Below are 26,843 nucleotides of genomic sequence, written 5' to 3'. Positions count from 1 at the left end.
TACACCACAATTAACCGTGACAGGTTGCATGAAGAACGGAAAATAAAAATAAACGTGAAATATACATAACACGGAAAATGAGAACTATATGTTAATGGGATGAAACGGTCATTCTGGTGTATTGTAAAGATGTTCACATTGTGATTATTTTAATTTTAACATTTCATTTAAAAAAAAGATTTTAATTAAAACTAAGGCTTGTGTGTATAAAACAAAGCCAATATCATTATGTAATCCTTTCATAGATGACAAAAATAATGGAACCATGATATAAAGTCCATTATACTTGAGTTTATGTCTTTATAGAAATATACATTGTTGAACTCATATCGGGGGAGAGTTGGCACATTTTGGCTCGGGGCACAAGTACAGCCAAGTGGCCCCTGGGCCACCCATCAGTTTACCACCCCTTAATAAGCAGAGTTTTGCTTCTGTTGAGGTTTAACCCAACATCGCGTAACATGGTCGAGGTTTGCGCCTACCTCCCAAAGCAGGTCAGCCATATTGGAAACATCACCCCTTCATGACAAAGCTTGTATGGGCTCACGATGCCTTGTCCTTAAGGGGTTAAGAGATTGAGTAGGCCCTTCTTGAAGAAATCAGACCGGCTTTGCATGAAATATTCAGACAAGCCCCACCGGGACCCATGGCTAGCCAACCCCTGACTGATAAAACCTCATCATTCACATTTATAAAGTAACTATTGTTCTTAAAAGATAGAACCTAGGGAAACGCGAACCTATGATTATTACACTCGCTACAAAACATAGCACCTTTCATTTATTTGTTTATGTAAATTTATTTATTACCGTGTTTCCCCGAAAGTAAGACAGTGTCTTACTTTCTTTTTATCCCTAAAAGCCCCACTATGTCTTACTTTCGGGGTATGTCTTATATTGGGAAAAAATTGAGAGTGATGGGAGTTATGATGTACTTTTAGAGCATAATTAGATCATGAAAAAGACATTGGAAATGGTACAGCATAACACCCATCACTCTCACACACTTACCAATCAACACACCTACCAATCCACACGTATACCAATCCACACACATATACACCAATCCACACGTATACACAAATCCACACACATATACACTAATCCACACACATATACCAATCCACACACATATACACCAATCCACACATATATACACCAATCCACACACATATACACCAATCCACACACACATACACCAATCCACACACACATATACACCAATCCACTCTCACTTAATGCTTTCCTACCTTTCCTTTCTTCTTTCAGCTTCTTTTCCTCCTCTTCGCTCCTCTTCTTCAGTTCTTGTCTCCCTCCGGGTCAGAGGGCACGGACAGCGGTGGGCGCGGCTTCAGTGTTGTGCGCCGGGATCTGACAAGAAACCCCGGCGCACAACAGCTGTTGCCGCGCAGATCACAAGGGAGCGGTATCGGAGGTCATTAACAGACCTCCGGCTCCCTTGAGTGATTTAAAGCCGGGTTGAACCCGGCTTAAAATCACTCAAGGGAGCCGGAGGTCTGTTAAAGACCTCCGATACCGCTCCCTTGCGAGCCTGCTCCTCCAGCGGCGGACATTACTGTCCGTCTCTGGAGGGGTGCCGGGTGCCGCAGGTTGGCACCCCCTGGAGTGTGGCGCCCTGTGCGGTCGCACACCCCAAAGGTCGGCCCTGCTCTAAGGGGCCGGCCTTAGGGGTCTGCGGCCGCACAGGGTTTAAATAAAAACATCGGGGTTTTTTTTCAACTTTATTTAACATCCTCCATGTTAAATAAAGTTAAAAAAACTTTATTTAACATGGAGGATGTTAAATAAAGTTAAAAAAAAACCCCGATGTTTTAATTTAAATCCTGTGCGGCCGCAGACACGTAAGGCCGGCCTTGGTGGGGACTTCCCGGCCCCTTAGAGTGGCGGACCCGGCAAATCCCCCGTGTTTCCCCGAAAGTAAGACATATGTCTTACTTTCGGGGTACGGCTTATATTAGCCGACCCCTCTGAAACCCCCGATACGTCTTACAATCGGGGGTGTCTTACTATCGGGGAAACACGGTAGAAATCATTAATTTATTATAAATATTTTTTTTCTATTTACCATCCTCGACAGCGGCAGCCAATCAGAAATGATGCTGTACGAGATATCACGCTCTGTTACCCCTCATTTATATTTTACCTTCACAATATACACTTCATAAATGATCACATTACTTAATGGCGGATCAATGGAGTTGGCGATTTGCGAAACTGCTAATTATACTCTTATTTTCAAAAACTATAATTAATAGCGTCATGCAGGTCATAAATGTCTGCCTCCCATTTCTCATTTTTATGTTTTTTCCCCCCATTATTTCTGTTTTCATTTTCATTAAACATTTGTTTTTGCCTCCATTTCTTTCCATTTTCCTGCATTTCTTTATTTCTGTTCCCAACCATCTGAAAGTTTGCTAAACAGTGGGTAAGTGTGTCTAACATTTTCAACTGTAATGACACTCCTATCTCCCCGACGTATAATTAACATATCTATCAGTTCTTTCGCTCCCTTCTGTCAACATGTGCATTGTTTTGACTTCATTAGCATTTTAAACAGACATTAATGCAAACAAGTGAAAATGAAGGTTTCGAAGATATATTTTTAATTACTTCTCCCTTTAAATATTGTATCTTTTTTTTTTAATACATAAAAAAGAGACGCGCCCCTCGATGGACGTCAACGAAAGGCGTCAAGTATTATTTCTGAGCAGATGTGAATTTATTTTTATTTTTTTATTTTTTTTTTAATAGTTAACGACTCGGAAATCCATGTATCCATCATTGGATACAAAAAGGGTAGTCAGGTTAATTAACAGTTTATTTTCACAGCTGATACTTTTAAAATTAAAAAAAAAAAAAAAGGAGCATTGGAAATTTTACTTTCAAAAAAAAGCCAGATACTTTCCATGTCATTGTTTATTCAGTGTTCTAATATTTGCCTTTTTTGTGTCTCCTTTTTTTTTAGCACCAATACCATTCAAAAATTGATGAGCTAATTGAAGAAACAGTTAAAGAAATGATAACACTTTTAGTGGCGAAGGTAACCTTTGGCGCAGGTGGTGTGTTACAGTGCAAAGCTCCGCGTGTTTTGTGCGATTGAGGATTAGAATAAGCTTGAATTTATTTTAAAACGTTAAAATTTAAAGGAGGTAGATCTGATGAAATAATTGTCTGATTTACAATTTAGGTTAGTGTTTTTTTTTATTGAGAGGGTTTGAATTAAATTGGGATAATTGATATTTGTAAAGGGTAGTAGTAGTAGTCCGGTCACTTTTTGCTTAATATGATTGTCTTGTGGCCTTTTTTTATATTTTTATATTTAATATAGGAAACACTCTTATTGATAGTGACTTCTAAGACACCATGCTTTGGTTCAATTAAAAACACAATTTTCTGATAATTCAATGCAAGGAGACAGGGGATTTGGCGTTAGGTATTAGAAGTCAGTTGAGAAGTCTTGTAATGTTGGATATTCGGTGGCCTCAATCATATCAAATAGATAGGGCGAGAAGAAGAGGCAGATACAGATAGAAAGGGTTGGGAGAGCCTCCATGACAGGCAGAACTGGACAGCAGAGCTAGACGGCGTTCCTTTTTTTTCTTGAAAAGTGTCCTGAAGGGCTACTAGTGAGCCTTGAGACCATGTCACCTTCTGTGACAAATTAACAGCCCTAAACAAGGAAGCAGCGTAATGTTATATATTGATATGGAGGCTGGTGAACCAACGAAGGGGGCAGAACAAGCCTTGGGTATAACATAAAGTAAATATTGGCTAACCTACAAGAGCTGAAGAACACATTTAAAGCTCCACTAATGTAGAGTATTATCAGACATGGGAGGTTCATGGAAGACCATCAGCGGGATAATAATAATGGAGGCCGGTCCATACCACAGATCACAAGAGGCCCAGGGCTGGTTTCTATTGAGATTCGTTTAGGAGATCTGGGCTTCCAGGGACACAAATCTCCCCAGAATGAGGGTATATAACATCGGAACTCACAATCAGCCTCCCAATGGAGGAGGTAGTAGGCCTGAGAAGGGGAGCTAGTGGTGAGATATAGGGTTGTTGGATTTACCGCTAGATACTAAACTACATTGTGCTTAACTAGGGCTAGAAAATACAAAATATTAGTACATATTACATATTAATGGTGTGTGTGATAGATGGATAGATAAATACATAGATGGATGGATAGATAGATAGATAGATAGATAGATAGATAGATAGATAGATAGATAGATAGATAGATAGATAGATAGAGCCATCAATGTATACAGTACATGCCAATATATATATATATTGTTTATTTTTATTTTTTTTACTTTATTAGTGTTTTTGGGTTTTTTTTAGTGCTCAAAACCACAACATAATTCCTATAGTCAGTGATTTTTCTTCAAACAACTAAAGGGCTCACACGTTAATCATTTTTTTCTCTTTCTCACTAGTTTGTGACTATTCTAGAAGGTGTTCTGTCCAAGCTCTCCCGATACGACGAAGGAACGTTATTTTCCTCGTTTCTCTCATTTACAGTAAGCGAACAGATAATATGCCATTTTTTATGCATCTCATAATCCTATTTTGATGAGATTGAGTTTAAATTGTAACACTTTTGCAGTATGTAGAAGAATATGTTTAACTACATCTCTGCGGTGAAACATTAACCTTTTCAATGCTAGAATCTCTTATTTAAAACTAATTATACTAAATAATTTTAAAATTAAACAAGACATTATTATATATATATTTTTATATATATATTTTTAAATTGGAAAATAAATCTACTAAATATATAGTTGTTTTTTATAACCTGTCTTCAAATACTATACGGAACAATTTTTTAATTTTTTATTTTTTTTTATTATATTTAAAATTGTGTTTTATTTACAAATTCATCTTGTCGCATTACAGTTACCTGTCAATAAATTCTAGAATAAAAAAAGGAATATAATTTCATTAAAATTGTCTTTTTTTTCCCTTCAAGGTAAAAGCAGCTTCCAAGTATGTGGATGTACCTGTAAGTATACTTTAAATGTTGGCATTTTTAATATATTCCTTTTGTTATTTTTATATATATTTTGTATATGTAAGATTTTACTTGAATAATGCAATTTCATTTAATATACATTTGCCGTTGTTGTATAAGCTACCATGCAATCATTGATGAAGTGTGCTTGCGTATTTCAGGACATTATAGGGTTTTAGGGAAAGGTGAACGCCAAGAAAGCATTCCGTTCACTTGTTTTCATGTACAATGGCACAGTTTTGTAATTCTTTATTAAGAACTTGTATATTCATTGCCTCGACGACTTCTATAAGCGAGTGCGGCGAACGGTGAATTATCAATTTTTCTTTAAAGCAAAGAGTTGATCTTTAGGGCAATCATTGTCCTATTTTGACTGCTTTATAGATTGCTATGTAATGTGCCGGGGTTATTGGTGGCGCATGATTCTAATGAAATGAGCTCTCACAGTTTATAAATAAAACACTTAAACCTGGAACAGAATTTGCATTTAAATTGAGGTTAAGGGCATGAATATTGACTGAAAGATTTAAATTTCACAGTTAGCGTTCATAAATGCACAATACGTAAATCTAATTCATTATTTAAACAGTCTAAATTTTGGAAATGTATTCTAATTTCAGCGATTAAAATTAATGCTTAAGTACTTAACTAAATATTCCCGTAATTCGGCGTGTATTGTGATCATGGGTTTAGCAAGAAAACGGCATCTTCTCATAATAACTCTTTAGCACCCAAGACATTGCAAGTCATCTTCAAACATTATTACTACACAACACACATCCAGCATAATGATATTATCTTAGCCTTGCCGTATTATCAAATAGATATAAATTCAAATATTTCAAAAAAAAATAAGAATTTATAAAAATTATAAAAAAATAATTATAAAAAATGATTTTAAAAAATAGTATTTAAATAATTATCTTTGTATGTGCTCAAAATATTTTCCCCAGAAAAAAATTGATTTAAATAAAATATTAAAATTAAAATATTCAAATGAAATAAAAATATACATAACAGATGCGAAGACTTGTAGGTTCCAGGTGAGAAACATAACACTTCACAATTCTGCTAATACTTTAATTAGTACATGTTGTGACACAGAATAAGGTTCATTAAATAATTCCCGTTGGGGTTTATTTTATCAAGTGAATCATTATAAAAACTCCATATCCGACCTTATTGCTTTGACTAACCCGTAAAATGACAACGCATAGTAATATGTATGCGCGCTGTTACCAACACCTGTATATTATCATTTGCTAAATATGTACAAGTAGCCAAAAGTTATTTTATTTATTTTTACCCCTATACCACATGAGATGGGGATTTCAGCTAAAGAAGTAGAAATTGGCGAATTGTTGGATAGAAAAACTAAAAAGCAGAGATCAAACTTTGCTTAACATTTCATTTTATTTACAACTAGTTTTTATGAAAATTGATTTGAATTAATTAAAAATCCCCTTTTAGAATGAAGGTTTTTTTTTTAGTAAAGGTATGTGATGAAAATGAACTTTTTAATAAATTATTAAATATTAAATATTAAAAATGTCAAAAATGCAAGTTTGATATTTATTGACAACTGGGAGATATTTTTATATAACATATTATATGAGCTGTCAGACACAAATGGTTAATGAACGATGTTCTGAGGACAGAACGAAAGAGTTACCTATATTGAGTTTCGAGGTTTGGTTTCGTGAGTGGCACTGATTAGCAAGTGTGATATAAAACACTATAATTTACCCCATTATTGTTTTGCGGAAGCTGTTTTGAAATCCTAGAAATTCTGAGAACCTACAGAAAGAATATCTATTAAAAAAAAGCTTTCAATTATTGTTGTTAGTTCCAAAATAATTATCACTGTGGAAATGCCTTTTATTTCATGGGGTTTTTTTTGGGGGTGTATTACATAACAAGGGATAATGCTTTCCTTTGACTGCGGGGGAAGTGAAGTGGAAATGATTAAAAACAATATATTCAGAGCACAAAAAGGTTTATTTACAAGTCGCTGTTCAGTAGCAACGCTAGAACGTGTCGGCTGTTCATATGGCCCATTATGCCTCCGATATGTAGTCCGTATAAACATTTCTGAGTCAAGTGAAGGCACAGGCCATTTCTAGAAAACCAATTAGGTTCAACAGGTTTGTAGAAAAGAAAATAATATTTTGCTATAATAAAAATAAGTATATGCATTTTGCTATTAAAATTCTGCAACGGCCAAAAGATGCTAGATAATATTGTTTTTTTACCTATAAAGAGAGATGGACAGCTCACATGCCCTCGCCTACAAATGAAAAAACTAAAATATTAGTGGTTCTTTAGTTTTTACATGAGAATATTAAAATGTTTTAACTCTTTCATTGCCTAGACATAGTATAGATAACACTCTGAGGGTTGACTGTAAGCTCTACGGGTTTTTATGATGCTCACGCTAGAAAACATTTTTTTAATTCACATTTATGTTTTTCAAATTAATACCTTGTCATTGTTTCTGTAAGTGTTAGGAAATGTTGCCATTTACAAGAGGGGCAATTATGGTCCCTCTTTAGCGATAATTGTTTGATTTATGTAGGGAAAAAAAAATCAAACAAAAAAAAAAAGAAAGAAAGTCTAATGACAATCTCATGGCTACGGAACATTCTTCATTTTCACCATGGAGATTACACAGGAGTGTTAACTAACGTCAATTTACAGGGCCTGACAAACACGTTTTACTAGGATTTGATGGCTTCAGATCAAAAGGTGATGCACAGTAATAAAAACGCGCTCTCTTGCAGATTTGCAAACAGGCTGCCAATCACAAAGTATTGGTCACCTACCATATCACAGCAATATACATAATGAATAATGTTTGGATTGTTTTTAATGAGTTTTCATTATAAAACAGTATTTTCCCCAAATCTCTTTTACCCTTACTGACTTTAGACCCCAGAGAGCTGGATTGACTTCTCTCATTAATCAATGACCCCCCCAAACTAGTATTATTGCATTAAAATGTATTCTCTAAGCATGTTGATGCACTAAACATTTGAAACATTTGTAGTCTGATTAGCTATTTCTACCTTAATACGTAAAATTCAGATGGTCATACAAAAATAATTTTAGGTATCACATGGCATCAGCAGCAAAGTATAATGCATCATATGTTTCTATGAGGCTGTTTCATTGTATGATCAAAAAAGGTGATTTGGGATGAATAGTCATTACTTCAGGCTATAGCTGTGAATTTATGAATATTATTGTTGATTTTTTTAAAAAACTTGCATTTTTAATTCTTTAAATTATATTAAATTATAAGTATTAATTCATATATTTAACATTTCACCACATTTTAAAAAAATAAGTTCTAGCCGCTATTAGGACTTTCTTTAAAAGTTTTTGGAATGTTATAATTGTTACTTTTTTATATTGGGGAGTTTCAATTGGCTGATTATTAGTCTATAGATTTTAAACCAAGATAGCTGCCTGCTAATATCATAAGTCATTTGTTTCAGTCTTTTTTATAATTATAATACCATGTTGCAAATAATTTGTTTTTTTTTATCAATTGTATTTATTCTTTTGTATGAATTAGAGAGATTTTATTTAAGCTTTAAAAGTTCTAGATATTGTGCTTCTCCCACTTAGAATTCCTCTATTGGCTGTTTTTTTCTTTCTTTCCGTCATTATCTTGTTCAGAAGAATCAAGTTGTCTCACTTTTGCAGATGCCAAAAAAGAAATTGGTCAGCGACCAAGTTTTTGGAATCCCTGGAAAAAAAATTTGTTTAGTTGCAAGTTAGCTCTTGGCAGGATCGCTCTGAGCAGCAAAAAGAAGTAAAGCAAACAAAATTCCATTTAGCTGTCATTGAAGATTGGCAATTTATTTTATTTTGTCCATGTTTCTGCCACAACACTGATTGATAGAATAGAAAACCACTCATTTTGCGGCGAGGATTAAACTTCTAAGCGGTTCTAATTTACTTTTGTTTTTCTTTTATCCCCACAGAAACCGGGAATGGACCTCGCTGATGCTTATGTGACATTTGTGCGCCACTCTCAGGATGTTCTGCGAGATAAGGTCAATGAGGAGATATATATAGAAAGGTTATTTGATGTAAGTAAATGCCTTCTCCTCCTTGGACAGCAAGGGGGAGACCCCCCAAAATGTGACAAAATAAAAGACAGGGGGATAAGTCACATTTTGAAACAAAACAAAACAAAAATGTTCTTTTTATCTCCCTTTCCCTTTTTTTCCTTCTAATTTGCTATCTTTTCTGCTTTAACTCTGTACTCTGGTGTACTTTGTCCTGGTCTATGTGTGATGATTCTCATAGAATGGTCCTTTTGTAAGAATTATTTTCAGAGCAGTTTTAAAATGTATTGTGTTTCTTTTGTTGTTGTTGTTGTTGTTAACTACCTTTGTTCCTGAGTTGTGATATATTTTCCTTTCGTCTTTAATAACTTAACGCACTGATCAAAATACCACAGCCCTACTAGTCATTGGCAGTAACATTTAAGGCAAAAAAAAAAACCCCAAGGAGATTATTGACTTCTCCAACATCCAAGTCAACAGAAGACACAATATTTCCACATTTCTGGATATGGCTTATTAACTCATGAAATACAAATACTAAATTACTAATATTATGTATATACAATAGTCATGGAGGGACTAGAGTATGGATGCTAGAATCCACATGTTTGTTATTTCAAAGTTGAGTTAGTCACCGATTACTAACGTAATTATTTAGGCGTAGCACTTCTACTCGTTAGTCATTTATTTCTTTGGATCTTATAAAAGAAGTTGACGAAAGGGCCTCTTACTAATAGCTTTGAAGGGATTGTAGGCCTACGTAGTTTTTAATAAGATAATTCTGGACCCGCCTGAAAATGGACATGCTGCCTTTCGCTAAAGAACCTTTGAATGGGATTCCGTGATGCAGAGATGTGGGGAGATATGGGGGTTTTTGAAGGCGAATGAGTAGGACAAGACAGAGCGTTCGAGGAGAGATGTGAAATGTGTAGGGGAGGGCAAGTGGGTAAGAGTGGTTGGGAAGCCATATCTGGTGGGAAGGAGCTGGCAGCATGTTCATTTGTAGGGTTATAGATCCAAGCTCTTTGTCTATATGTTTTTGTTGCCTTCGTTGTTTGGAACGTACCGTATTCCTGTCTCTAATACCATACTACGTAGGGTCAGCACTGACAAACACTAAATCTTCTTGTTTTTAACGGCTGTGAGTCTTGTGTGTGGCATGTGTCACTGTGTGAAGAACTCTTGCATCTTCCGTCACACTTGTCGTTGTGTAAGCCTCCCATACCCACAACAACCACGCATCGCTATGCTTCTTTTGAGATTGTTCTCGTGGTGTGCTGAGACTTTTTTCATTTTTCCACTTTCCGTACTTTATCAATTTCTCTTTTTTTTTCTTTGCTCCCCTCATTTCCTTCTTTCAAGGAAAATCTTTCTTTTTCTATTTTGATTTCTCACTTTCTCACTGATATTATTATGAATAAAATGGAACTTATCTCTCATGTCAAATGTTTTATCACATTATGTTAAGTGGCATGATTTGAAGTCAAATAATCTTCCTGTGTACATCTTCTAGCATGGCCACACTCACCGAGAATGCCTTCTTCTACATGCATACAAAGCATACCAAGAGTTCTCTTTTTATTTATTTTTTGATACGCATGCATGCTCATCTGAAATTCAAAACTCGAGGAAACCGATAGAATAATGTCTTCCATCCATTAGGCATCAAATCAAGACACAACCCAACAGCCATTCTGCAAATTGGTACAACCTTTCCACCAAATGGGCTACAGATTGTTCTTTTTGATGCCTACTTGCCTTTTCTGAATTCAGTCCCCCTATTTTTTTCATACAACCATGTTTGTCTTGTAAATCCCCACTCCAGTTTTACCCGTTTAGAATTATTTTGTGCTACGAGACGCCATTGCAACAAAGAACGTTCCTTGAAGGCACTATGTCATCAACGATGACCATGTCACACCATCTCATACCAATACATGGCTTGATTTAATGAAATTTACTTGGCAATGGTTAATATATATATTTTTTTAAACTATCATATATATATATATATATATTATTAACCAGCTATGATCTTTACTATTACATTGTGAAAACCCAAAAGGCTACTGCAATGAAATGTAAGCAATTGCTGACTACGAGCAAGCAGTTCCATTTGGAATTTTGTTTATTCAATAACATAATCTTATAAATATTTATGACCACATTAATAATAGTCATAACCCACAAGGGCTAAAGATCTGTATGGTCAACTCAACTCACGTTGAACCCCCAATGTCGACATAACCTTACATTTAGTAACACATAACTAAAATATTTCTGCCATAAGTGTTTCATTCGCTTCCTACGGTAATCAGAAGTTTGGCGACTATTACATTTCACAATTAGTGCAAAACCCTTTCCTGTGTCCTTTTCAAAATGTGTGTATATTCTCCCAATATTTTGATTTTTTTATATTTATTTTTTTATAAGATATTTGTATGACCTTTTTTTTTTTAGGTTTTTAAAATATATTTATTTTGATCTTCCCCTCGTTCATGTTCATATTACCCTTTTATTTACTCCTTTTGTTTTCCGATTTTAGAAAAGGCTGGATGATAATAGTACTGTCATGTACCTGAGAATATGTGAGGTAATTTTTTTATCATCTGAAATGTTGATTTTGCCATCTTCTTCCCAAACTCGCAAGTCATTTTAACGTCATCTGATTGTTTTTACTTTATGGTAACGGCAGTCGAGAGCTGAGCGGTTATGGCGGTTCTAGGCGTTCTTCAGTGATTTATCATATAATTACTCCTGTTTACAATTTAATTGCGATTTCTCTGTCTACGGAACGTGAACGTTGTTTAGAAGAGAAACAAATTTAGAGATTTTCACTGAAAGAAAATGTCGTAAAAAAAAAAAACTACTGTAAAGTTAATTGCTACCTAATACTTTACATTCTAAGGTTGATTCAGCGTTAGGGTGATGCAAACTGAAATTGTCTTTGGGGGTATGAATACATAAAAAAGGTAATTTAGTTTGGTGGCATTACTGATACCTAAAATAATAATAATAAAAAATAAAATAATAATAATAATAAAAAATAAAATAATAATAATAAAAATAATAATAAAAATAATAATATTAACTTAAATGTTCAAAATTATTAAAAAAAAACATATTTTTTTTTTTTTTAAAAAGAGGAATAAATAATTATCTTATCACTATTATGGAACCATGGTTTCTATCTAAATATTAGTCATCTAAGGTATTTTTGATCTGTCAGAAACCCAGATAATTAGGATTTTATGTTTTGCTGGGAATATATATATATATATATATACCTAAGTATATCTGCATCTACTTCTTTAAGATTCAACATCCAGCAAAGCCAGGGATTAAAGCAGATGTGCTTAGTGTCTGCTCATCTTCTTAAATCTCGCAGTCCCCACGATCCGTGATTAAAAAGCCATCTCTAACTTTGATGAAAAACATGGTACGGATAATGCCGTGTGTTTGATAGCTTTCTTATCGAGTCCTTGGCAAGGCAAATCAGACATGGAAAACATTCGACTGAAGATGATACGTGGATTATATGGGTCAATTATATACTTAATCTGTCTTTTGGGGATTAGAAGGCAAAAGATTGTCTCCGCATATTTGGCTTGTCCTTGGCAGTTATCAGATCAGTCCGGTTGCCCTTACGATAAAATCTAACTAAGAACTTAATCGTGTAGTGATAGGGGAGGAATGGTGATCGGGTGAAATGGGCCAGTCGTGCTGTTTCTTTTTCGGAGCAGTTCTCTTATACCATTTGACTGTCTCGGGTGTACAGTAAGTGACTCCGGGGTCACAACGCTCTGTTGCTTCGGCTTAAAAGAAATGCAGACTCCTTGCGTTGAAGCCAAAGAATGGTTGTCCAACTATCTGTTGGTTGCCTTCCAAAGAACGATGGTCTTCCAAAGACCGTTGCAAGGAACTGGTGTGGGATCTATGTATATGTATTATTTCTTTTTCATATATAATATTATTTTACTATAAGGCTTCTTTAGATGCAAACAGGCAGGTCATTGGATGACATAGCAGGTCCTTCACTTAAAACTGGGTTTTAGGTGGGCTATAACTATACGTCATGAAAGACCGATCAGTTAGTGATATTCATCAAGCCAACGGCGGATCACACCCACCTTAAACGATCCCAGTCTGCTTTTCATAATTCATGAATTAATTCAGGAAATACACATCAATCATTCTAGAACCCAAGACAGGTTCTTAGGTTCCTTCTACCTGTTCCAACTTCTAGCTGTCCTAAGTTCCTGAGTTTTAAATGTAATTTAATTTAAAGGGAGTCTCTTTTACGTAAAGAGATAAAAAGCTTTTACTTCCAAATATATTCAGACAATGTTTTTATTTATTATATTTTTATTAATTATTCATTGATGATATTATAAAGGGTTTTTTTTACTCTACAATCCTTTGACATTTCAGTATTTACAATGTATTTTGTTTCGTAGAATATGATGGAGACTTAATGAAGAGGTTAAAATTAGTAGTAAAAGGTAGCATGGAATGTATTTTTTTGTATCATTTTGCGTTGCTAATGGTGATTCTAAAATTCTATATTTTTTAATTCTGGTAAAACATGTGCTGATATAATCTTCGCAGCTAACACCTCACGTGTGATATACTCCCAAAATTTTTTAATTTACTCAATAACATGAATAATTTACTTATTTTTCCGTCATTTTTTTAAAATAATTATGGATTTTTGTTAAAAAAAAAAAAAACCCTCCTAATTTCCCCATTTCTGTTTTTATAAATAAACGTAATGCTGCTGTAGTTTTTTTTCTGTTTTCCAATGGTAATTTAATAACTCTACCGGCTTGGTATTTCATGCCCTGGTTTCTGGTCTTGTAATGGCAAAAAAATATATTCCCTGGATAAGAGTTTTAGAGAACAGGCTTTAGGAGCAGCGATAGATGTTTGCGGAAGACAGTTAATTTGTTTTGTATCCTTTCCTGAGAAGATTGTTCATTAATCATTCCGGGAAGGCACACTGATTGCTCTGAAAATGCTAAGGTCACCTCAGTCTTACTGCTCTGATCTGCAAAGTATTCTCTTAAGCGGTATTTACAACACAATCATATATTGGAGAAAGATTTTGAGCTAGCAGGAACAGAGCAAATTTCTGTATCTGATACAGTCCTACGAGAGGGACAATTTCTCCGCTTTTAAGTGAACCAATTATGCTTGTGATATATATATATATATATATTTTATATTTTTATTTATGTTTAATATTATTTTATTTTTTTATTATTTTTGCAGCGTGTTAGTGTTTGGGCAGTGTGGAAATAGAACTATTAAATCGGCTTTGGAATCATTTTTTCTCTTTTATTTATTGATAGACTTTTACGTTATATTCCAAAATGAGAGAATAAAATATAAAAAAAAAAATAGAAAACCAACTTTGGTGTTTGATGTACTGAGTAGTTGTTCTGCTCTTAGATCGAATCGTGAGTTCTGCATTTCAGCAGCTATACAAATACTTGTTGACTGTGTGTGTTATAAGCATACCCTCTGCCGTTAGTGGGCGTTCCCGATGATGTCAGTTGGCGTTCTCGATGATGTCAGTGGGCGGTCCCACTGATGTACCGGCACAGGCCCTCATTTAAGGGGAAAATGAGTGGTGTGGGGCATGCCAGGCCCCCCCCTCTCGTGACCCAGAGGATTCGGGTGTCGAACCAGAGAAGCAGCGCTTCTCTCTGAGTCTCTGGTCAAAACCCCGATGTCCCTTAATTAACAAAACCAAGAAAAATCGCCATGACTCAGTAACCATGTGTAAGATTATTTTTATAGTGTTTGGGTATTTTTATTCATCTTTTTTTTTTTGTCAATTGTTTGTGCGTATTATATTTTTTTTTTCCCCTTCATGCTGTCGACTAATATTCCACAGGCCCAATTTCATGTTTACACTTTTATTTTCCTTGCAAAACCCAACTCTTTAATTAACGGAGGACATCTCCGTATAGTAATGCATGTTTTTAGATATATTGACATAATTAGCAGTTTTAGTGTAAAAAAAAAAAAAAAAAAAAGATGTGTTGTCTTACACTGTTTGTAGAAAAGATAAAATAAACATATTGGCCTAATACAAGTTAGAATGTCATCTGCTTCCATGAAGACCGTAGCCGCTAACATGTTTTTTTTGTTTTTTTTCCCTATATAAGTGAATATTTGGTGGCATTCGCCTTATTAACGTGCGCGGCTAAAAGTGACAGCTGCCAGGGGTGTATGTGGATAAGCTGTAGTGTGCTGTTCCGCCTTTGTACATCTGTCAGCAAAAAAGACAGAATACAGATTGCAAGGAGAACAAATTGGTCCCAAAAGACAGTCTATTCAACTTCGGAGGTTTGCTCTATTCAAGCACACACCGAGCATCTCAAGTACTAGGTAGCTCATTCAGTTCCATTCAACCTTTAGAATCACACGAAAAGTGTTTAATTTCGTCTTTTTTTTTTTGTGGCGGATAAAAGTTTTTTTGTTTTTTTTATTGTAAGTCTAGCTGATCAGCTCTCACAATACGAGCTCATTGCTAATTTAACCTCCTTGATACGGAAAGACTGGAGCCGCAACAGGTTGTCATAAAGGGTGATCCGGGTTTTTTTTTTTTTTATAACTGCTTTTTTTCCCCCGACGATGAGTTTTTAAGATTAGTTTAGAAGAAAGAAACACAGATTGGCCGATGTCAGTAGAAGTCCGCAGTTAAATGAAGTTTCCTCTATTGAATATCTGCTCCTGAGCTTTCTTCCTTTTAAGAAAATTAAATGTTATTTTGTTGCCAATATGAGCTTGAAGGACCACAAATGTTTGGTCAAGAAATCGTACTCTATAGCGTATGCCCAGGGACTGTGTCAAGGTGGGCAAAAGGGCATGAGCTAAACCCAACCGAGTGCAAGCTGAGCCAACTCAAATGCTGGTCCCTGGGCATGTCCAGAGATAGACCCACAAGTGATGGGGATCCAGCTCCTTAGTCTTCCCCGTAGTCTGTCCTACACGTTCATAGCGTTGAGGCTTGACATATGTTCCACGATATCTTTTCTTGCTTAGGCCAGTTTTGTCATTGAGCATTTAACCCTTTACTCTGAATCCATCGACAATAGTTTTGGTGGTGATGATAAGGCTGATCGTAAATACACTAACTTTTCAAAGTCACTCGTAGAATTGTACACTTTTTGATACATTGTTATCTCTAACGTGTAGAGGACCAAGATCCCTTAACCTCCTCGGACCAGGAGTTCTAACGATGTTGAGATGTGTTAGAGGTAGACAGTAAACATTTAAAATCATCTAAAATAATCACATCTTCTGAGAATGTTCAAGAAATTCTACTTTCAAATTTACTTAGATTATTATTATTATTATTACCTCTTATTTTTATAGCGAAGGGGTCTGACAAGACTAGAATTGACAGACTAAGATACATTAGGTGGCGAGAGCCCGGCTCGCAAGCTCACAATTTTGAGATATTAATCAATAGAAAATATTTGTAATTTTATGACAAGATGGGAAATATGAGAAATATGTCTCATGCCGGCAAACGATTATGTCTCCTGACATTAATAATATGCGTTTGTTTAAGCTGGCAAAGTCGTTTCATAAATATGGCTTCTGATATTTGCGTATTTTTGTCTTTTTTTTTTTTCTCTTTACATGGTGTAATGTTAGCAAACAGAGAACGTGGATCACAATCCCAGCCGTTGCTCACAGGCCCTCCTAAATTGGCAAACTTAGTCGTTTCTTTAAAAGTGGAGCCTCCGTTATTTGTCTACAGAAACAAACATCTTAAAGGCCCATTGAAGCAGATTCTCCCGTGTACCACAACAGGCAATTAAACCGTCAGCCCATTTCCAAACTTTGTCTTAAAGACAAAAGCAGCATTACGCTCTATAAACGGTTATTGTTGTACTATTCCTTGATCAAATATACACTGTACTTGACTGCATTATAATTAAGTCACTCAGTGTTAAAATTAAGATTTTTTACAATATTTCCATAAAATATTCCATTTAGTAAAATGACGTACGTAAAAAAAAAAAACACATTATTCATAAAATTCCGTGCGGTTGGCTCATGTTCCTCTCATCTGTAGTAATTTGACCAAAAAATATCTGAGAAGCCTGGAAATTTTAAAAATTTCTAAAATATACCCTTTTAAGAAATCATAAATTTGCTTTTCAGATGCTTTCATGCAGCACCAGGTTCTGAGTGTGAGATTCCGGAAAGTTCTGCTTCTTCTAAGTTGAAAGTTAACCCTTATCATAGGACTCCTACTGAACAGTTATGAGGATGCCGAGTGTGAGACATGAGCAAGACCCGACTGGCGATGGTTGGGGCGACTCAGGCATTTTAAGGCCAAGCGAGCGCCTGCTGACATAAGTGTGGCCGACAGCGAGCTATATGCGCAGCCGCATGCTACAGTTGTATGCTTTTATAATTTTAATTCAGGTCCTTTACTCGTTTTCTGTTACTTATGGTCAAGGCATGACCTTAACATCATGGGCAGGGGACGGAATGGAGACGATACTCAACAAAATGAATATTGTCATACACCAGGTTTATTCTCAAGGAACCAAGCATGGGGACATTTCAATGTTTGGTGCATTGTGTTATAATTAGTGAAATATGTGCATATTGACAAAAATTCTCAAATTCCTTTACTGTGTGTGTATACGTTATATGTTATACGCTATTACTTCTTTAAACCGCAAATAATATATATAATATATGCATACATTCATCCACATTGATACATTAATGGTTTAGAATGCTGAAGATCCCCTCAAATAATAGGTCCCTTTGAAAAAGTTGAAAACAAACCCACGTATGAACCCAACAAAGAACTCCGAGCTCTGACCAAAGTTGTCTCCCGGTGAAATATGTCTCCACTTTAAATAGATTCGAAATACTTGGATTGGTTTTTGAGCAAGAAAAGCCACCGGCGAAACAAGAGGTCACTGCTGTGGGTTTCTATGGTTATTGAGTGGCTTCACCAATAGCTTTGCTTTCATGAGTATAAAAAGCACATAATAACAAACAACAGTAGTTAAAGCAAGCAGGTAGGATTACTGTCTTCTATTGTCAGGAGTATAAAATGTCTTGTAGTCCATTTTAAGGACTTCTCAACCCCCAAATCCACCCGTCAGTCACCTGCTGTGCGATTTTGTATGCCTAATCTCTACCCCTTAACTAGAAGCTCCCTGTTAATTTAAGACAACCGTGAGCTTCACATCACACGGAGTAAGGGTTTAGATTCGACCAAGGGGGGGAGAAATAAATAAATAAATCTCCGACGAAAGTTGTGAACTTAAGTACCAACTCGGCGGGGAAAAAATAAATAAAAAAATAATTAAATAAATAAATAAATAAATGGCAATAAAAAAAGATACCGATAAACGAAAGTGATAAAAATAAAAACTTCGGCTTCGACATTTCCACCAGAACTTCCCTTCTGAAACTTGTCACTTTGGATTGCCATCAGCCAACACAACAATCATCATTCCATGCTTATTGCTAATTGCAATCACAGCTGAGACCCAGCATGATGTCTTTTGCACAGTCTCAGGCCTTTATACCGGCTTCAATCTGCTGTATAGCACTTATTCACACACACAAAAAAAAACTACTAGCAAAGGCAGAAAGAGGCAGAGTCACCGGTTCCTTGTAATCCCTCGGCCTCCCCACTGATATCCCAGCCCTTAAGCATTCCTCGGTTTTTTTGTCCCTTTCCTTACAATAATTTTTTTTTTTTTTTTGTAAAAAAGCTGAACGGACCTTAAGCTACTCGTCTTGTAAGCCTCTGAATGAGGAGCGCGGCTCTTTCAGGTGCATTAAGAGGCAGGGATGCATCTGTTTTACAAGATCCAGTTTGCGGCACCCCTGGGGTGGGTGCCGGCTTCCTGTAACATGTAAAAAATCCGAGTGTGAACTCAGGGTTCATGGCAAAGAGCAGGAGGTCCGTGTTTCTATTGAAATCTAACAAAATGAAATGGCTTTGCAGATGTTCCGGGGTATGTGTAATGACACTACTTCCTCGGGAGCCGATGCGTCCGTATAAACAGTGCCAGAATCAGTGCGTTTCATGAAGATTTATTCATATCAATTTTTGCAATTTATATATTCAGAGACAAGTATGTTATACATGTGACTTTATATTTCTCGTAGCACCGTGGGGGGAAAAAAGTTACAAGCGAAATGTATCAGTATATTTTTTTTTATTTTGAAGGAGACTTTTTTTAGTCGGTATTACTCATTTTTTTTTAAAAAAAAAGTTAATTATGAATGCATTTTTCGCAATTTCAAATTTTCAATTTTAGTTGTAAAAAGAGAAAAAGGCCCCTTTTTTTAACCTCGTGAGATGTCATTTCCAAGTTAAAGCTGAATTTTATCTAAAATCTAAAGATTTTTTGTAAAAAAATAAATAAAAAAATGACAGTGTTTTTTTATGTATTTTCCGCCTCACTGGAAAATATGTTTTGGGCTATAGATTGGATTCAATACTGACTGTAGAACTTAAAAAAAAATATCCAATGTTTAGTAGATCAAAAATATCCAAATATCTGTAAATATCAAAAGTATTTTACACTCACATGATTCTAGAAAATTCCATTTAAGAAAAAAAAGTAAGAATAATAAAGAAAACAAATTCTAAACATATAAAAATATTTTATTAAAGAACTTTTTTGTGCACATATATTGTTAAGTCAGTCATTCTACATTTTTAATACTTTCTCCTTGCAATATAAATAATCCGGTATAGGTAAAGGTCGATTCAACTAGTCCTTTACTACTGTATATATTTAAATAAATTAAAAACACATTAAAAAATGGAAGTATTGAGCCAAATTAACTAATGACCAGCACGAGATGAAACATATTAATAAAGTACCTAAAGGAATGACATCACTATTGCCACTGTCTTGGTGTGGACAGAATAATTCATTAAAGGACGCTGTGAGGCAGATACCAAATTGCTAGATGAAGGATGATTGCTTGTAGTAAAACACCTGCTCCGCTTCTTGTCTGTCTTAGTATATGGGATAACGATGGTCTGCTATTAATGAATTAATTAATAATATCTGCAACAGATCTGCTGGAGAAGGAAGTGTCAAATTATATTACGGGTGCCTTAAAGATCACTAAACCGTACAAGGAGTAGGTACGTTGACCCCTGAATGTCTTATTGGACCATTCCAAGGCGCGCACTTGCTACATTTTATGGAAATCTTACATATTTGATGGCTAGAAATATTTAAATTAATTAGACACGCTAATCTGAGTTTTTAGCAATCCTAAAGCCAAACGCTTTGGAAAACTTTAATCGGACCATTACTTAACCATTGGTGCAACAGTCACTGTTTATCTAATATTTGGCACCGTAGACTAAAAATCCACGCGCTGGTTGGCATTTTGAACCAATCATCTCCCTTTATCTGCAGACCTGGAGGCTGCTTTTGCTGTCGGTCATGTGATATTTTTTGTGACTTTCCCGGCTCAAACACCACACTGAGCTGATGGTTTATGGCAATGCTAAAGAAGTCCGTTCCTCCATAGACTTTAATTAGTCAAAGAGTCCGACCAGATGATTAAGACTGAGGCATTCTATTGTTCCCCACAGGCAGTATGATAAGAAGTCGGGGTGTTTTTCTAGTAGATTGGGCTCAGAAAACAGAGAGCGAGAACTCCCTGGTTGTTCTTCTTTTAGGTGTAGGTATTCCACCACCGAGACTCTGTGCTGCTTGGTTCACACTTCCTAGCTATATTTTAGCACTACGAGTTTTTAGGTTAATCGCTTCCCAGCTAAGGTTTAACGTTATTTAGTGACTCCATAGTCTATCGTCCTCTAAGGTTTAGCGTTCCCTCAGGCACACTGAGACAATGCTTCATGTTGCCAGGTGAATCTTAAACCAGTTCCTCTGCCACTTACTGTTAGGTACGTCATATAAGTTGAGAACCTGACATTTAGGGTCTGGAACTTTATATTCAATTAAAAATTGTATCCAAATATTAGCATCCACTTTATAATATTTGGGTCTCATTGCTGTTTTTGGATTATTGGCTCTGGTTTATCATCTACCACCACTTCTCAAATGTTAGCAAAAGTACGAACGTTACTTTAAACAAATCTCTTCTTCTTGACGGTACAGGTAGGCCTGCCATCTTATTCTACCATTTCCCTGTGTCAATATGTTTCCGTTCGAAAGTTTTATGGGCTCTATAATTCCATCCTCGAACCTTAAAGGTTAGGTTTATAAATTCCATTACAATTTGAGATGAAATATCATTTTTCCTTTTGGCTTGTGTAGTGGGAGAACCTCAACATGGACAATAAGGACCACGCCATTCAAATAAGATAATTGTTGGAGTTCAACCCATTAGTTGATTTGTATTAATGTAGGTGTAGATTTGGACCCCTATGGAACATATGGCGCTCATTTCCTTTACGCTATCCGAGTTGACATTTTTTATTGCCAATGTGCGGAAAATATACTTGGTCGGCAATTAAAATTAAAGGAAGTCATCCTTTAATTCGACAACCTAAGATAATTTTGTTTTTGTTTTTTTGTGACGTTTTACGTGGATGGGGTTTTTGATCATTTTGGCTGATTTTTCCTTTTCTTCGCCATTATTAAATATTTATCCGCATTTCGATTGCTACAATGTATTGAGTTATATTGGCATTCCACCGCCAGCAGGTCGTAAGAATATGTTATTGTCATATGTTTTAGCAGCGAAAGTAACGCGGAAAATATATAATATTTAAAAAAAAAATCACAAGTGGTGTTTAAATAAAAAGCTCATCCCCGAATATTCATATGTATATTGATATCACGTTATTATGTTCATGAATATATAGTTAATTGTAGCCAACGTAACTGAGGAAATGCTCGGCGTTTCGCGTCGAAGGATTTTATTGTGAGCTGATAAATTCTAAAACTGCTTTGATGTTGTGAGTGGAAACAAAATATGAATATCTGAACAGTATTCCAGAAATGTAGTGCTCCAGAGACATGTTGCTCTGCAGGGGTGGCAGTCGGTAGCTACAGAGCTTCAAGCGATTTTCACAGGCAAGAAGAATCAAAATTAACCCTCTTGGAGGGAAGGTTTTTTTTTTTTTTCTTTCCCCCCCCAACAGCTTGATTGAAGCTCATTTGTATGTGTCTATTATTTTTGGAATTTTAAGTATATCGGTAAGTTGTGCATTTAAAACAAGATCGTTTATTGTACGGATCATTTATCTGGCGTAGAAAAAAAAAACTTCAGGGTTCTTAAATGAAAATGCGTTCCAATGGAAGGTAGAAAAGGTAAGTTGCTATGGCCTTTATTTACCTGATTTTTTTTTTTCAGTTTTAGATAATGGATATTAAAATCCAAATTTTTTTTATTTTTTTTATTTTTTTCCATTGTTGCGATTTATCAGGATTTACCAATTTTTGACAGCGAACCGAAATTCTAGGATTAAGTCATTTCAAGTGTGGAATTGTTTGTCTGGAGATTTTTTTCTGTTTTTCAGCAATGGTATACAAGCTCAATGAATGTTGTTTGCACCTGGTTGACGGATCGCATGGATTTACAGCTTCATATTTATCAGCTGAAAACGCTCATTCGGATCGTCAAGGTAAATAATTAGCCTCATGTGGACAATTTGTGTGGTCCATACAGACCATAGGTTATATTTTGTTATTAATTTCAATTAATTATGTTTTCTTTTCGGTATATTTTAGCATTTTATTTATTTTTATATTATTTGTAAGATTAAAAAATATAAAATAAATGATATCACTATATCAGCTCCACACATTTATATCTATTGGATTTAAATATTTATTAATATTTATTAATTATTGATTAATTAATTATCATACAGATCATAGGTTATATTTTGTTATTAATTTCAATTAATTACATTTTCTTTTTTGGTATATTTTAGCATTTAATTTTTTTTTATATTATTTGTAAGATTCAAAAATATTAAATAAATTATATCATTATAGCAGCTCCACTCATTTATATCTATTGGATTTAAATATGTATTAATATTGATTAATTAGCATTAATTTTTTAATGTGATTTTCCAAGAACAAAAAATTCAATTTACAAAAAACAAAAATGAAATCAGTTCAAAATCTTCCTTTTTATTAATAGAAAGAATATCCCATATTATTATAAAAATACACTGTGATATATTTGCTCTAGCAGTTTTATTAGTTTGAATTTTCCAAATAACAAAAAAAAAGATAATGTTTCCTCTCTGGTTCACAGCATGATATAATGCATTCTTCGATCATTAAACAAAATGCTAATTAATATTGTTCTTATAATTAACTGAAGTAGTTTCTCTTACAATGGGTGTTTATAGTGAACTATAAGCGATCGCAAAGGTGAGATAACATACCCGCAAAGTATATGTATTTTTTTTTTATTCCTGCCTATGTGTGTCGTGGACAAATGATAATTATTTCAGTGTGAAATCACAGTGACTTACCGTGAAACAAGATTTTAGGAGAGCTAAGCTCATTTAATGCTTTTAGTTAATGAAAAATATACACATTGTTATAAATAAGTACAATTTTCCTCATTACTAAATTAGCAGTAAATGGCCAGTGTTTGCTGCAAAAAAGGCACACATTTAGGGTTTTGTTATAACATTGTTATGTATATTGGATTAAGCTCCATTACCTGCGATGACTTCTGTATGAGGTTAAAGATAATAAATTCTCCAAACAGATTACATTTTATTATTCTTGAAATTGACTTTTTAAGAGTTTGCTGTTTTGAATACAAGTTAATCTCATATGGTTATTATAGCGTTAGAATATTAGCACGGGATTATATATAGCATTTAATGGTCGATATCAATCGGGTAGGGTTAGGTAAAAAATAATTTTACACTTTGCCTAAATCAGGGGTTCTTATCCAGGGGTATCCATACTCCTTGGGGTTTTGGGACTTGATCTCGAAACAATTTTGGTTAGATTAGGTTATCAACTATCACGGTTTCCAATACCGGGGGGTATGGGGACATATTGGGCAATCCATTGGTGGTCTGTAACCGTAACAAGGTTAAGAACCCCTGACTTAATTATCACTTTATATTTTCAAGAAATTAGCTTCATTTTTTCTCTTTGTATAAACAATCTATGTGGCCATTTCTTTATTTCCAACTCAATCCCATTAGAATGCTAGAAAAACTATAACTATGTAGTCATTTTAACCACGCTCGGTCTTACTGGATTGGGTTGAGTAAGGCAGGCAAGATAAGAAAGTAAAATAATCTATGATCTCCATTATCATTAGAATACAAAAGTCAGAATTATGCATTTATGTACAAATTAATGATAAAATTCAACAAAATAACTTGGAAAATTGGAAAATAGATTTTATGACACTTTAATAAGTACTGTAAATCAATGATAACAAAAACGATGAGAGTAGATTGTTTTGTTCTTGGGGATGTTTTGTAGGATGCTGGACAACTATTTAATTGGCATTAAAATTACTGACTAAAAAATGAGTAAATTAGGGTTTTCATTATTTGTGTGAACAGTATATTGAAGGGTTAATGTCACAAAACCATCCCCTCATTATAACGGTTTAAATAAAGTAAGTTATGCCTTTTGGGGGCTGAACTGCATGTATGGTGGTATCATAGAAAGCTGTAAAAATAGTACTTTTGCAGTAAAAAAAATGGTGTGAAAAAAAAGCATTCAAAGCTTCTCTCGGCATCAATGTTTCAAGTTCATTTTCACCTATTTTGCCCAATTTCTATTAGTGTCTAATTGAAGTTTGTTAGAAAGAGGCACCGAGTACACACAGTGAAACTACTTTCGCACAATAGTCTTCCAAAGCATTGAGTAACAGCATGATTTCCCTCTTGTCTTTTTTATTTTTTATTTTATTTACTATTTGTAACAGAAAAAGTATCGAGATTTCAGATTGCAAGGCGTCTTGGATTCTACCCTAAACAGCAAGACATACGACACGATCAGAAACAGACTGACGGTAGAGGAAGCCACGGCGTCGGTTAGCGAAGGTGGTGGCCTCCAAGGAATCACCATGAAAGACAGCGACGAAGAAGACGAAGAAGACGATTGAATATTTTGATTAAGAGGCCCAATTGGATGTAGCCTTGTACCCAGTGCATGTGTGTTATTATGTTATCCACATTAGGGAAATTTCTGTCTGCTCCAACCACCCCATAAGAATTTTACCAATAGAACTGTCATTCTAGCTACGTGATAATACAGATACCGTACACACCTTGCATTTGGTTCATTTTTCCGAAAGTTTTTCAAAGCTATATATATGTTCATAAGCAATATAGAGCACCATCGTTTAAAACTGTTCATTGAAACATAACGGATACATTCTAGATGTCTCCCTGTCCTCAGCAAAAGTATACAGCGCTTCATCACTGTAATGTATATATATATACGTTGATGGTAAATTGTTGTGAAAATCAGTGACCTCTGGTAATTTTATTTACGTTGCGTGGATGCCAACTTCTTCAAATGAATGACTTCAAAAAGGCTTTGTTTTTAAAGACAAGTAAGGCTACACCCAACGAGGTTCGACTATGGTGAATCCATTGAAAAGCAGATTTATTTCTCGTTTGTGACCCATCAGGTTTTATTCAACGTTCCGTTAGTTCAGTAGAGGTTACATATCGGCGGATTAGACAAATGTTGTCATAAAATACATCGAATCGAACAAGTTACAGTTTAAAACAGCTTTATGTTGACTGTCTTTCAATGTTTTTTTTGTTTTGTTTAGGTTTTAATAAAAGTATATGTAAAAAAAAAGATAAAATAAAAAAGAAAGACAACTTTAATAACAAACTTAGACTATAAACTGTGTTTATAATATTATATAAAACTTATTTCCGTAGATTGTAGCCTTGATTTACATTACTTTTATGTTTCACAATTGTTTTTATATTTGCCATGTACATTGCATTTTATCCAGTAACTGCATGTCGCCAGGGTCCCCAAGAAGCTTTTCTTCCCTCTTTCTGTGTAAAATAGTGGATCCATCTTGCTTTTGCCTTACAAAAGCCTACAGTTGTAAAAGTGTGAGGACTGTGGCTTCTCAATAAATAACTATTCAGATGTCTTATGAATGAATTCTTTGTTTGCTGCCTTGAGATGTTTGGGGGGGCATCTCCACCATGATTGAAGTTGAGAGGGGTTCATATTGAAACTGGGTCCTCAAGTTGGTGTCCAGCAAAGGTGATCATATCATGTTTGAATCCATTACCCAACAATGCTGCCGTATGATGTTGAATCATGGTGGCCATCATGGACAGCATTCAAAGCCAATTAATGGTTTAAAAGTCGAGGAGACACAAACCACGTATTGCCTTACCTGGTGGGTTCTTCAAGGCCTATTAAACATTTAATAAAAAGCATGCATTTCATAAATCTAGGCTACCTGTGAAACATCACACCTTTATTCTAAATTCAAGTAATTGCACATGATGAAGAAATCTAGATACACATCTTAGGGTGCCAAGAAAGGTCAAACATCTTTAGATTGCTTTTTGTCCACCTCCTGTTCTATATTGACCACTTCCACATTGGTCACCAAAGTAAAAATTATATTCTACATATTTCACAAAGATCCATTTCAGTTTTGTTTCTCAAACAAATGTACAATGCAATTCAAGAAACGGCCTCGCAAGGAAACAAAGTAATTAAGTCACCTTATACCTTCAAAGCGATA

At 34.9% G+C, this 26,843-nt stretch overlaps 1 protein-coding gene across 13 annotated transcripts in view; it reads left to right on the top strand.

Moving 5' to 3' along the window:
- CADPS (calcium dependent secretion activator) overlaps positions 1-26,237 on the top strand; it is a 144,555-nt gene extending 118,318 nt beyond the window's left edge. For 7 of the 13 annotated variants that reach the window (XM_053470220.1, XM_053470218.1, XM_053470219.1 and 4 more), the window contains 6 exons: positions 2,986-3,060; positions 4,466-4,549; positions 5,002-5,034; positions 9,033-9,140; positions 22,636-22,740; positions 25,038-26,237. In XM_053470220.1, the coding sequence (XP_053326195.1) occupies positions 2,986-3,060; positions 4,466-4,549; positions 5,002-5,034; positions 9,033-9,140; positions 22,636-22,740; positions 25,038-25,217 (585 nt within the window). In that variant the 3' untranslated portion in view covers positions 25,218-26,237. Of the gene's footprint in view, positions 1-2,985; positions 3,061-4,465; positions 4,550-5,001; positions 5,035-9,032; positions 9,141-11,664; positions 11,713-22,635; positions 22,741-25,037 lie in introns of all 13 variants that reach the window. The other 6 variants (XM_053470217.1, XM_053470212.1, XM_053470211.1 and 3 more) reach the window with 1 other exon arrangement.
- The last annotated feature ends 606 nt before the right edge of the window (positions 26,238-26,843 follow it).

This window comes from Spea bombifrons, chromosome 6, assembly GCF_027358695.1.
Source record: "Spea bombifrons isolate aSpeBom1 chromosome 6, aSpeBom1.2.pri, whole genome shotgun sequence".
In the NCBI taxonomy this organism is placed as follows: domain Eukaryota; kingdom Metazoa; phylum Chordata; class Amphibia; order Anura; family Pelobatidae; genus Spea; species Spea bombifrons.
The sequence above is the reverse complement of the archived record's forward strand: the minus strand, read 5'-3'. Positions and strand labels throughout refer to the sequence as shown.